The 14,565-nt window shown below is 45.3% G+C and overlaps 1 protein-coding gene across 1 annotated transcript in view; it reads left to right on the forward strand.

Moving 5' to 3' along the window:
- Positions 1-1,249: 1,249 nt before the first annotated feature.
- The window catches only part of LOC309568988 (sialic acid-binding Ig-like lectin 8), a gene marked incomplete at its 3' end in the record, with an annotated part of 28,105 nt that continues 14,789 nt past the window's right edge, over positions 1,250-14,565 (forward strand). The window contains exons 1-2 of the mRNA XM_082274751.1: positions 1,250-1,271; positions 5,811-5,933. Of these exons, the coding sequence (XP_082130877.1) occupies positions 5,858-5,933 (76 nt within the window). The 5' untranslated portion in view covers positions 1,250-1,271; positions 5,811-5,857. The remainder of the gene's footprint in view (positions 1,272-5,810; positions 5,934-14,565) is intronic.

Here is a 14,565-nt window from a genome sequence, read left to right on the forward strand (position 1 = left end):
CATCCATTGCCCTCTATGGAGTGGTGGATGTCAATGGACGGTTTTTTAGGTGGATCTGATTGGACCATCCATTGCCCTCTACGGAGTGGTGGATGTCAATGGACAGTTTTTTAGGTGGACCTGATTGGACCATCCATTGCCCTCTATAGAGTGATGGATGTCAATGGATAAGTGTCCATTGATTCCCACTGACATCCAACCTGCTAAAAACAGAGGAATGATCTAGCAGATCAGATGGGCGCTTGGTGTAAATAGACAGGTGGTCAGTTTACATCCGACCACCCACTGCCTGATGAAGGAGCACGGATGCTCCGAACGCGTGCAACCCCTATCTTCTTCCTACCAGAAAGTGACGTTGGTCAGACCGGAAGCAGGTAGCCGGAGCCCTGCTGTGAACACTCCGCCGCCGCCGCTGAAACCTACGGACAGGCTGCCGAACAACAGCTTCCCCACACTATCGGCACCAAACCACCCTCCCCTACGGCACTTCCCTAGGAGAAGAAGATGGATGAGCCCACTACACCCATCGTACCTGTCTAACCTTACATCAGAGTAAGCTACTACATTCATTATTTCTGAATAAATTTATGCTACACTAAGCCGGCGCCGCTCTTTCCTGCTTTCTATTCCTCAGAGCTTCTCCTCTCTCCAGTTGGCAGCCGCCGAACGTGGCTCCCCCTCCTATCACCTTTTGGCTCCCCCCCTCCGCTGCTCCATACCCCCTCTCCTTCTCATCCCCCTTCCTTGTACCACCCAGTTATATTAGAGAGCGCCATGACATCACCCACGACCACCCATAGAGGACAGTGGACTGTGTCTGTTTCTGCTCGGCATAAGCAGAGCAGACACAGATAAGCTATTCACCTGCTCAGCGGGGATCAACAGACAGATCCCCATTGGGCTTGTGGACTCCTGGTGGAGGGGAGGGGGCTTAGCAGGAGTTATTGTCTGCTGGAGAATGGAAGTAATGGCTGAATAATCAGGATTGAGGAACACAGAAGAACCCTGCAGAATTGAAATACAGATGGTCTTGTCTTTCAACTGATGTATAATATTTTCTATGATTTTCTTTGGAAAAGAAAAATAAAAGATGTTTTTTAGTTTCCTAGAAAAAATGAGGAAATTGTGAAAGTTGGAGAACTCCCGAAAGTCATTCTCGGAAGATTTCCTCATTGTTGTGTACTGTTGCGTTGCCAGACAACAGACAGTTACACAGATATGATGAAATATTGCTAAAAATCAAAACATGAGAACAAAAAGACCAATTTAAAGTTTGGTGAATCCCAACAATGAACTTCTTTTTTTTTTTCATTTTGTTCTGTTATTTAAACCACTGAAATTCTTTCGAAAAAACAAAGAAAGAGGGCACACTAGCCTAGTGCACTATCATAAGACCCTTTATTATAGAAAAAAATAAAATCCAATGTAATCCCAGACGTACAGCTGTAAGCATAAAATCAATCCAGTCCCAATGCTTGAATGGTGCCCATCCACAGGGGAGTGGTAACAGGAAGTATGTTGTAGGTCTCTCAATGGGGGACAACAACTGGGAACCCCAAATACAAGTAGCTAGATCATAAAAGTCATATTAAGCTACATGTCCAGAAAGTCCAAACACTAGGGCAGGCTAATCCGGGAGCTATAGCTGGCTCTAAAGATAAGCCGAGAGAAAACAGAGAGGAGAGGTGCCACTAAGTGCAGTAGGGCTGATAGAATTTTTAAAAAGGCCCCCCTAAGGGGCTACTCACAGGATAAAGATAAAAAATCAAGCTCATCATAGATGGAGGTCCAGGCCGCCAAATGGTGGATAAGTCCAGGTGCCTGCCAGATGGATAGTTGCATGTGCTCCCGAAAGGAGGAGGAGGAAGCTGGCCAGTGTCTCTTGCAGCCTTGGTGGACAGCAGCCCAGGCTTCCTCCTCCAACTCTCGGGAGCATATACATGAACTTATCCATCATATGGCATCCTAGACCTCCATCTATGATCAGCTTGTTTTTTATCTTTCTCCTCTGAGTAGCCCCTCTTTTAATACATTCTATCAGTCCTACTGCATGTAGTGGTGCTTCTCCTCTCTGTTTTAGCCACAGGGAAGTGACTTATGTGTTGCAAGGGCAGTGCCCTCTTCCTCAGAGCTAATTATTAGCTCTGATGAAGAGGACACTGTCCTTGAAACACATAGGCCACACCCCTGTGGATGGGCACTGCTCAAGCATTGGGACTGGATTGATTTTATACTTACAACTATGTACATTTGGGAGGATTCTAGGACAATATCCCCCCGGACAATATCCCCCATACAATATCCCCCTGGACAATATCCCTCCTGGACAACATCCCCCCGGACAATATCCCCCCGGACAATATCCCCCCGGACAATATCCCCCATACAATATCCCCCTGGACATTATCCCCCCCGGAACAACATCCCTCCGGACAATATCCTCCCTGGACAATATCCCCATAGACAATATCCCCCCTCTAACCCTAACCCTAACCCTAATCCTCTAACCCTAACCCTATGTCCCGAGGGATATTGCCTTGGGGATGTTGTCCCGGGGGGATATTTCCAGGGGGATATTGTCCGGGGGGATATTGTCCGGGGGGATATTGTCTGGGGGGATATTGTCCTGATATGATTTGGGAGTACATTGGATTTTATATTTTTTCTATAACAAAGGGTCCTATTATAATGCACTAGGCTATGGCGCCCTCTTCTTTTTGTTTTTTTAGTTCTTGGTGTGTGGATTTCCCCCGATCTGAGGTGGGCAGCAAGGCCTGTATTTTGCAGAATTCCTCATCATTCATTTCTTCCCTAGTTTGGTGAAACAAAAGAAACACATTTTTTTTGGGATCATCTATTTGGACATATGGTTTTGAGGGTCTTTTTCTCCTATAGCGCTGATAAGTTGTTCTACATTGAATCAATTTTATTTTATTAGTTTTGTTTAGTTTTGGTCTCCATCCTCAGGATGGAGACCAAAGGATACGCCACTCCAGGTGAGAAGATCCAAGTGAGTGGTTTGGATGGGTAGGACTCCCCTCATGGGTGCAAGTCCAGGCTTGCCTGCCATAGGAAACACGTGTAGAAAGGAATGGCTGCACACCAGAATAAACAAAAGTCCATTTATTGTATATTCCCAAGGAAGGACATGACAGATACCACAGGACATTAGTGATGACAGCGGTAACGCGTTTCACGCAGTTACCTTGTGCCTACTCATAACTCATATTAGAAATCCAGGGAACTTCTAATTTCCTCAGCACTCTGCTTTTGCTGCTCTGAAAAGCCGTATTATCAACCCAACCAGATTACCTCTGTGAACTACAAAACACCTCCCCATCATAGATATAAGGAGAGGAGAAGGTATTCTGTAGTCCTAAACACACTACTTGTTCTAGGGTGAAAAAGCTGCTTTTCCATAAATACCATACAGTAAGTAAGTGTTGTCACCATAGGATAGGATGTATTGTGAAAAAAAAAAAAAAAAAGGATAGAATGTGTGTTACTGGCAGCTTAAAATAAAGGGAAAAAGCCCCCCCCCAAAAAAAAAAATGCAGCCACCACATCTGGAAAGCTGCAATATAATAAATGTTTCTTCTTGGCTTCAGATGGAATTTACCACTTGCCCACTGGGCACCTTCACCCCCTTCCTGCCCAGGCCAATTTTCAGCTTTCAGCGGTGTCACATTTTGAATGAAAATTGCGTGGTCATGCAACACTGTACCCAAATGAAATTTTTATGTTTTTTTTCACACAAATAGAGCTTTCTTTTGGGTGGTATTTAATCACCACTGGGTCTTTAATTTTTTGCTAATTAAACAAAAAAAGAGCCCTCCCAGAACTGGTTGACCGTGTTGTAGCCGTCATTTGGCTATAGCGTGGTCAGCAAGTGGTTATAGTAAAGACAATGGATCTGACCGCCTCTTTGAGTATGTTGCTCTGGAATCGCTAGACCAAGCTGTTTTTATATGACTTTTTTACCAACAAATAACCTCTTCCAGACCGCCCCATGCGGATATACTGCAGCAGGGCGGCCCTCCTGCGCAAAATTACATACCTGTGCGTGCACTGTTTTTTGGGGCACACATGCGCGCCACCGGCGACTCGCTCCTACTGTGATTGGACACAGCAGGAGCCAATCAGCAGGTGCGGCAGACCCGATGTTCACCAGCACCCCGCAATCGTTCTCAGGAGAGTCAGAACAGTGGTCTGCCTATGTAAACAAGGCAGATGCCCGTTCTGTGAGAGGGGAAGATGGAGATCTTAGGTTTCTGCTAAGCAGGAACACGGATCTCTGTATTCCCCCAGTTAAGGAGCACATTTAACCCTTTGATCGCCCTGATATTAACCCCTTCCCTGCCAGTGTCATTAGTACAGTGACAGTGCATATTTTTAGCACTGATCACTGTATTAGTATCAGAAGTGTCAGTTGGTGTCTGAATTGTTTGCTGCAATGTAGCAGTCGTGCTAAAATTTGCTGATCACCAACATATCCAATAGTTCGTAGATGCTACAACTTTTGCGCAAACCAATCAATGTACGCTTATTGGGATTTGTTTTTACCAAAAACATGTAATATAATACATATTGGCCTAAACTTATGAAGAAATTATTATTTTTTTTAATTTGTTTATTGGGTGTGTTTTATAGCATAAAGTAAAATATAAAAAAATATAAAATATTGCAAAATTCTTAGTCTATTTTAGTTTATAGCTAAAAAAAAAAAAAATTGCAGAGGTGATCAAATACCCCCCCAAAAAAACCTTTGTTTGTGGGGGATAAAAAACCCATCAATTGTATATGGCTACAGTGTCGCATGACCACGCAATTGTCAGTTAAAGTAAAGCAGTGCCATATTGTAAAAAAACTGCCTGGTTGTGAAGGGGGCTAAACCTTCCGGAGTTAAAGAGGTTAAAGTGACCTTGGACTCGTTTATATTGTTTTGGTCTTGGGCTCCCTTCTGTATTCCTATGGGCCTAGCATCTGGTAGCTATACCCAAGCACTGTCACAGGAGAGGGGTCACATCCCCCCCCCCCCCCCACGAGCAGCGGCTCCCGACAGCTACTGTTTTTGGTGTGTACGGTCCGCACAAGCCCATTGTGCCGATTCATGTGAGTGCAATTCTACTTTGAATGTGAATCAATTAAAGGATAATAGCAGTGTACACTTAGATGCCTCATTATCTTTATTCACATATCATGTCCATGGGATGGTGAGAGATCGATTCAGGAAATGGCATTCCCTATACTGGTCGTATTGAGGATTCAATGCTGGTTTAATGCTTCAGTGAGGTGAGAGGCCATCTGGTGGCTAAACGGTGGTGGTGTCACTTGAACTTTTTTATGAAACACCTATCAACCACCTTATTGAATTTTAACCCACGGTTATATTTATATTTTAGTGGACTCTTATGCACTTTACTTTGAATGCACTTTATGGACATTATATATTGCACTTAAGAGGAATATATATTGCACTTTAAGCGAGTTTATTGATTTATATGATGCACATTGTCACTTTATTTGATTTTATATAGCGCTGTATACATATTTGTTTATAGTACATCCCCCCCCCCCCCATACCTGAAAGCACTGGGCATTGCAGATTTAATAGCAGCAGAAGAGAGGAGGGAGCTCATGTCATATATGTCTAATTCCTGCAGATTGCTGAATGATGGGATATTGTGATGCGGTTTTACATGGTATGGGAATAAGGGTAATATTTTTGCTACTTACAGTATATCTCTTCTAATTATAAAAACATAGAAACAAATAAACCATTAATTAACCTTTTTTTTAATTCTATCCAGTCCACGTTGTAACAAAGGTACATCAAACTACTACACTTTATGTCAAAATGCTCCCGAGGAGATGTGGTTTTCTCCATCAAAATTTTATTACAACAATTTGGATTTTAAGCACGTTCTGCAAAGGTGAGTAGAAGGAAGTTTATCTATCCTGAATGCTGGGCACAAAATACCCTACAGTGGGAAGAGGGTCCTTTTTATGAGGGTTTGAGTGCAACATGGGAAAAAGCAGAAATCTCTTGAAATGACATGCTTAGCTTAACCACTTGCCGACCGCCCCAAGCACATTTACTGCTACAGGGCAGCCGCGCTGCACAGGATCACGTATATATATATATATATATATATATATATATATATATATATATATATATTTATTAGGGATCAACCGATTATTGGCAAAGCCTACATATGGGGGGCCGATATGCACTTTCCCCGATATATTGTAATCGGCCACGGAGGTTACCGATATTGCCGATATTTCGGAAAGTGCTGTACCATGTAAACCCCGGAAGTGATGTAATGACATCACTTCCGGGTACTGGCGCCAGTTAAAAAAAAAATGTGAGCATTCAAAACAGCCAAACTTGGCGTTTTTAATGCTTTTAAGTGCAGAGGAGGGGTTTGGGGTCTTTTAGACCCCCAATCCCTCCACAACAGTACCTGTCAAATGCTAAAACTAAAAAAAATAAAACATTTTTAAATGTACGAAAATTTTGGCCAATATCGGCCGATAGCGATATGCATTGGCCAAAAATCGGTATCGGCAACGAAAAAACGATATCGGTCGATCACTAATATATACTGTATATGCGTGATCCTGCACTTCTGGGTATCGGTAGCAAGTGCACGCCACCGGGGGCTCGCACCTTCTGTGATTCTACTCAGCGAAAGCTGATCAGCGCGTCCCATGGACCCGATGGCCGCTGGAACCCGCTGATCATTTTGTACACAGGCAGCACAGCGGTCTATGTAGACAAGGCAGATTGCCATTCTGTCAGTACAGAAGGCACGGATCCTGTAGAGCAAAAACATCATTCAATGCTTTCCTCTAGTAAATGCACCTCCCCCACTACAGTAAAACACTGGCTAGGAACACATTTAACCCTTTTATTGCTCCTGATGTTAACCGCTTTCCTGCCAGTGTCATTAGTACAGTAACAGTGCCAATTTTTAGCACTGATCACTGTATAATTGTCACTCATTCTTAAAAAAGTGTCAGTTGACACTGTGGCTCTCCAATATACACACTGACACACACACTCTTATAAATAAAAGGTATTAAAACATACATGGACAGTGTCAGTGGGGCAGTGGATGGCGTAGGTAGGGCTGAGGTTGGTATCAGTAGGACTGTGGATGGTGTCAGTCAGTAGAGCAGTGGACAGTGCCAGCAGGGCAGTAGATGGTGTCACTAGTTTTTTATTTTTAGTATTTCATTTTTTTTTTATAATTTCATACAATTCATTTTATTATTTTTTACAGTATATATTATTTTACTTACATTTTTTAAAAGGCCCCATTAGGGTGATTTGATGAAATATCCGGGGTCTAAACAGACATAGAAAGGAACTGATGACAGAGATTCCCCAGTCCCTCATTGACTGAGAAGTGCGTTGTGGTGAGCAGCTTCTGGTTCATTCACAAACTGAAGCATAGTAAACACAATATGATCAGTTTACTATGCTTTAGTTATGAATGAACACAAAAATTGTGAAAAAAGAGACATGGACTTTGCAGGCACTGGGTATCATAAAATCACATACTTTATTTTACAATGCATTAAAAACATAAAAAAAAAACAGGAAAAAAGGCATACAACAGTCATATCCCATATGAGGGGAATATGAGATACAAGATTGATAAGAAAATAATTACATTGGTGGTAATAATACACATTAATACAGTCACAATAATATGCCAATAATATTGATACTTCACATCGGGACGATCGTGGCCACAGGTGACAGGGAACGGTACTGTCGTCCCGGGGAGGTCGAACGATGTGTGTTAGCAGTAGATCATACAGTATCTTAAAAAAGAATAGTGCGCAAATGCAAAGAAATTACTACCAAATCTGAAGAGAGTCCATAAATAAAAATGGGGGTTTGGTCCCACCATATGGCCATATCGTGCTCAAGCCCACTACTGCGTCAAAGTACCCCATTATCAGTGGGTCCTACACTATCCATGAAAAAGAGATGAATCCAGCCCTTCTAACCCTTGGAGATAACACTCCTTGCTGGGGAAGATGTGCAAATGCACTACAGGGGACTCCTCCCATATCCACTTGATGGTGGACACTGATTGAGTACAGGTGTGTGTGGGGGGTGGGGAGGGCTGCTCAACCTCGATAGTCTGGTCAGACCGAATACATAATAAACAGGCAAAAAATTTTTGGGGGAGCATACCCATGTATTTCCAAAGCTGCTGCAGCTATGAACCAAAAGACATGTATATTAAAAAAGAATAGTGCGCAAATGCAAAGAAATTACTACCAAATCTGAAGAGAGTCCATAAATAAAAATGGGGGTTTGGTCCCACCATATGGCCATATCGTGCTCAAGCCCACTACTGCGTCAAAGTACCCCATTATCAGTGGGTCCTACACTATCCATGAAAAAGAGATGAATCCAGCCCTTCTAACCCTTGGAGATAACACTCCTTGCTGGGGAAGATGTGCAAATGCACTACAGGGGACTCCTCCCATATCCACTTGATGGTGGACACTGATTGAGTACAGGTGTGTGTGGGGGGTGGGGAGGGCTGCTCAACCTCGATAGTCTGGTCAGACCGAATACATAATAAACAGGCAAAAAATTTTTGGGGGAGCATACCCATGTATTTCCAAAGCTGCTGCAGCTATGAACCAAAAGACATGTATATTAAAAAAGAATAGCGCGCAAATGCAAAGAAATTACTACCAAATCTGAAGAGAGTCCATAAATAAAAATGGGGGTTTGGTCCCACCATATGGCCATATCGTGCTCAAGCCCACTACTGCGTCAAAGTACCCCATTATCAGTGGGTCCTACACTATCCATGAAAAAGAGATGAATCCAGCCCTTCTAACCCTTGGAGATAACACTCCTTGCTGGGGAAGATGTGCAAATGCACTACAGGGGACTCCTCCCATATCCACTTGATGGTGGACACTGATTGAGTACAGGTGTGTGTGGGGGGTGGGGAGGGCTGCTCAACCTCGATAGTCTGGTCAGACCGAATACATAATAAACAGGCAAAAAATTTTTTTTTTTTGGGGGAGCATACCCATGTATTTCCAAAGCTGCTGCAGCTATGAACCAAAAGACATTATATTATCAGTGGGTACTTTGACGCAGTAGTGGGCTTGAGCACGATATGGCCATATGGTGGGACCAAACCCCCATTTTTATTTATGGACTCTCTTCAGATTTGGTAGTAATTTCTTTGCATTTGCGCGCTATTCTTTTTTAATATACATGTCTTTTGGTTCATAGCTGCAGCAGCTTTGGAAATACATGGGTATGCTCCCCCAAAAATTTTTTGCCTGTTTATTATGTATTCGGTCTGACCAGACTATCGAGGTTGAGCAGCCCTCCCCACCCCCCACACACACCTGTACTCAATCAGTGTCCACCATCAAGTGGATATGGGAGGAGTCCCCTGTAGTGCATTTGCACATCTTCCCCAGCAAGGAGTGTTATCTCCAAGGGTTAGAAGGGCTGGATTCATCTCTTTTTCATGGATAGTGTAGGACCCACTGATAATGGGGTACTTTGACGCAGTAGTGGGCTTGAGCACGATATGGCCATATGGTGGGACCAAACCCCCATTTTTATTTATGGACTCTCTTCAGATTTGGTAGTAATTTCTTTGCATTTGCGCGCTATTCTTTTTTAATATACATGTCTTTTGGTTCAAAGCTGCAGCAGCTTTGGAAATACATGGGTATGCTCCCCCAAAAATTTTTTGCCTGTTTATTATGTATTCGGTCTGACCAGACTATCGAGGTTGAGCAGCCCTCCCCACCCCCCACACACACCTGTACTCAATCAGTGTCCACCATCAAGTGGATATGGGAGGAGTCCCCTGTAGTGCATTTGCACATCTTCCCCAGCAAGGAGTGTTATCTCCAAGGGTTAGAAGGGCTGGATTCATCTCTTTTTCATGGATAGTGTAGGACCCACTGATAATGGGGTACTTTGACGCAGTAGTGGGCTTGAGCACGATATGGCCATATGGTGGGACCAAACCCCCATTTTTATTTATGGACTCTCTTCAGATTTGGTAGTAATTTCTTTGCATTTGCGATTTCTGTCACCAGCCGCGCTTGTGGTTAGATGTGGGCAACACCAGTCTCTGCAGAGCATCAATGGGTTCTCTGGGAAGGCTCCTTTACTGCAGATGAAATGCTTCCACTCCGTCACTTCAGGCTCAGGCTTCAGGCCTAGTCCGCAGCATCAGCCCACAGCACTTGCTTCCTTCTAGCTGTTGTGTCAGGAGACAAGAGAGAGAGCCTGGCTCCTCCCTTCCTTTATAAAGCTTCCCCCAAAAGGCTGTGCGGTGAAGCAATGCACCCTGGTGTTCCAACTGAATTGTGGGTATCGTAGTATCTGATGAACATCACCAAGCTGCAGTGTGGCAGTTTGGCCACTAGAAACTTCTGATGAAAACCACCAAGCTGCAGTGTGGCAGTTTGGCCACTAGAAACTTCTGATGAAAACCACCAAGCTGCAGTGTGGCAGTTTGGCCACTAGATGGAGCCGAGTTCCTTCAGAATGTTATACAGTCTACTAATGAACAATTGTAAATGGGAGGATGCCCGCTACACACTCCCCCCACTTTAGAAACTTTGGTCCCCAAAGATAACGACAGCATGTATCCTGTCACATACGTTGGAAAGGAAAAAAAACAATTAACTCATGCACAACGGTAAACCATGTCCCTTATCAGAAGCAGAGTTCAAACCAAACAACTGCACATTAAAACACAGGGCCGACAGCGGAACCTCCCACCAATTGTTGGGGGAGGGAAGGTGGTTCTGTTCACAAACCCCCGACACTTGAGTGGCTTGTACAGATGTGCCTGGGGGTGAGCTAGGGTTGTCCTCCACTAAATCTGCAGTGGAAGAACTAGGCTGATCAAGAGTTCTCTTAGAAGTAAGGACAGCTTCTTCCGAGCATTTCCCCAATTGGTCGTAAGTTAGTCTTTTGGGTGGGTGAATGACTCTTCTTTCCCTCTGTTCTTTGGGAGTCACAATCTTAGAAGTGCTGGAACCAGCCGCTCTTGGGGATTCTTCAAGAGCTTCCTCCTCTAGTCCCAACGCATTGGACTCTGGGGTTTCAGAAGCAGTTAATTCTTCTTCAGAGAAAGATGCAACCTCCTCCTCAGGATCTTCACCATCAGCTACTTCTTCTGTAAGCATGTGGAAAGGCACAAATTCAGGAGCTTCTGCCCGAAGGGTTCCTCTTTCAACCAGTTCGGATGAAGACAGGTACTCAGTCGTGGGTTCTGGTAACTGAGATGACCACATCCAATCAGGTACCTCCTCTTCATCTTCCAGATCTTCAATTGGAGAATCTCCATCCCTCACATCTGGAAATGCTGTTTGAGATCTGGTAACTGGCCTGTGCCCTTGAGACGTTGAAGGGACTTCATGTGAGACTGGGTCAGGAGGTAGGCGAACTGCTTCTGAGAGAGGTAATAGGTGGTTCCTATGCCAAGTCTTCAGTGGGCCCACTCTCCCTTCCGGCCTAATCTGATACACAGGAAGGTTTGGCAGCTGCTTACAGATGACATAGGGCTGGGATTTCCAATGGTCAGCCAACTTGTGTTTCCCAGGGATACCCAAGTTCCTCAACAACACTTTATCCCCTGGCTGCAAATCCTGGATCCTAACTTTCAGGTCAAAGTTTCTTTTATTTCTCAGCCCCCGTTGATCAGATGAGACTTGGGCTTTTTCGTAGGCCGTTTTTAGGCTCTTCCTCAACCGGTCCACATACCCCTTGTGAGATGCTGCTGAGGTGTGATCAGGTGATATGCCGAAAGCCAAGTCCACTGGCAGCCGAGCCTCCCGCCCGAACATTAATCGGTATGGGGAGTATCCTGTAACATCACTGACAGTACTATTGTAGGCATGTACGATGGCAGCTACATGTTTACTCCAGTGCTGTTTCTTTTCTGAGCTCAGGGTTCCCAACATGTTCAAAAGAGTCCGGTTAAACCGTTCAGGCTGAGCATCCCCTTGTGGGTGGTAGGGAGTAGTCCTAGTCTTTTGGATGCCTAACAAGTCTAGCAACTTCTTAATCAGCCGGCTTTCAAAGTCTCTTCCCTGATCTGAATGGAGGCGTTGCGGTAAACCATAGTGCACAAAGAACTTTTCCACTAATACTTTGGCCACTGTTGTGGCTTTCTGGTCTTTTGTTGGAAACGCCTGGGCGTATCTGGTGAAATGATCTGTTACCACAAGGACATTCCCTTGACCACTCAAGTCAGGCTCCAGGCAAAGGAAATCAATGCACACCAGTTCCATAGGCCCCTGACTTTGCAGATGGCCCATTGGGGCTGCTTGACGTGGCAAAGTTTTCCTCTGGATGCAGCGAGCACAAGAACGACAGTATCCTTCAACTTCACCCCGCATACAGGGCCAGTAAAACCTGTCTCTCACAAGTTGGAAAGTCCTTTCAGGCCCCAGATGACCATGATTGTCATGGAGAGCAGCCAAGACTCCTTCCCTGAATTTAGCTGGTAGGAACAGTTGCCACTTCTCTTCCAGATCATCAGAGGGGCCCCTTCGGTAGACCACCCCTTGGCGTATCTGTAGCCGGTCCCATTCTTTATGCAACAGTCGGGCTTCCCGAGGGGAGTCTGTTAGAAGCAGCTCAGGGCGCTGAGTCTCTATGGCCTTCAGCAAAAGTTTCCCCAAAGGGTCTTTTAACTGCTCCTTCCTCAAGTCCCCTTTCGATAGCCTAGGCAAACCTTCTTCAACCTGGGTCACCCTGCAATAACACCTGGGTATTCCAGCAGCTGAGACCCCAATCTCTTCGGCTCTTGCTCCTCCACTGGATCGAAATTCCGTTCCCTGACATAGGGCGCGCACTCCCTCTGAGGTCAAGTGAGCCCATTCTTCAGTAGGATCGTTGGGGGCATGAGACCTTCTGGAGAGGGCGTCTGCATCCCTATTCCCAACACCTGGTCGGTATTTTAAACTGAACATAAAGCTAGAGAGAGCGGCTAACCACCTATGTCCTGTAGCGTCCAGTTTGGCAGTGGTCAGCAGGTAGGTAAGTGGATTATTATCCGTTTTGACTATGAATTCTGCTCCATATAAGTAATCTTTCAGTTTGTCTACTACAGCCCACTTCAAGGCCAGGAATTCCAGCTTGTGTGTGGGGTAATTCCTCTCGGAAGGTATCAGACTTCTGCTCACATAAGCAACGGGCCGCAGGTGACCGTCATGCTCCTGGTACAACACCCCACCTAGCCCATCTCTGCTGGCATCGACATGTAGTTCGTAGGGTTTTGAGGGGTCTGCGTAGGCCAACACAGGGGCAGTGGTCAGGCTCTTCTTCAACTGAATGAAGGCTTCCTCACATTTCGAGGTCCACTGATCCTGAATAGATTCCTTGGGCTTTCTAGGCCCCATGGCGGGTTTCACTGGTTTGACTAGTTCTGGAACATCATCTTCCCCTTCGGTTCTGAGTAATTCATTGAGGGGTCGGGCAATTTTGGCAAACCCTTCCACAAATCTCCTGTAATAGGAGCAGAAACCCAGGAATGATCGGAGCTCAGTCACATTTGTGGGCCTCGGCCAGGAAGTAACAGCATCCAGCTTCTCTGGGTCGGTGGACACTCCTTCTGCAGACACAATGTGACCCAGGTAATGGACCGAGGACTGGTAAAACTGGCACTTCTCTGGAGAAAGTTTCAGGCCTTCTTCATATAACCTCTTTAGGACCTTTTCCAACCTCTCTTCATGCTCTTCTAGGGTTCTGCCGAACACAATAATATCATCCAAGTATACCAGTACCTCTATCAGGTTCATATCTCCAACAGTTCTCTCCATCAGTCTTTGGAAGGTGGCTGGGGCTCCTGACAACCCTTGAGGCATGCGGTTAAACTCAAAGAACCCCACGGGGGTGATGAAGGCTGTCTTCTCCCTATCCTCAGGGTTCATGGGGATCTGGTAGTATCCGCTCTTCAAGTCCATCACACTGAACCACTTGGCCCCTGACAAACTTTGTAAAGCGTCTTCAATCCGGGGGGTGGTATACTGGTCTGGAATAGTCCTTCTGTTCAGTGTTCGGTAGTCGATACAGAGCCTCAGGGACCCAGTTTTCTTCCGGACTACCACTATTGGAGAAGCGTACGGGCTCCTGGATTCTCGAATAATCCCTGTTCTCTTGAGTTCCCCCAACTGCTCCCGTAGATCTTCTAAGTCACCCAAGGGAACCCGTCGGACTCTCTCCCGAAAGGGTTTATCTTCATGTAGACGGATATTATGGGTGGCACTCTTTGCACACCCCACATCGAATTCATCTCTAGAGAATATTTCTTTCCATCGAATCAGTTGGGCCCTGGCTCTCTTCTTCCATTCCGGTGGGAGGGCCGTATTTCCAGAGCAGAGCTCCTCTATGGTGATTTCGCCCCCGTCTTCCCTCTTCAAATCTGATGGGGCAACTGGGGTGGCCGGGTTCACCTGGCCCAACAGCACCCTGGCCGGCACCTTCACCGGAGTAGTAGCAGTATTTCTGACACTCACCAAAACCTTCCCATG

This window comes from Pelophylax lessonae (genome assembly GCF_965119305.1).
Source record: "Pelophylax lessonae genome assembly, chromosome: 12".
Taxonomy (NCBI): Eukaryota; Metazoa; Chordata; class Amphibia; order Anura; family Ranidae; genus Pelophylax; species Pelophylax lessonae.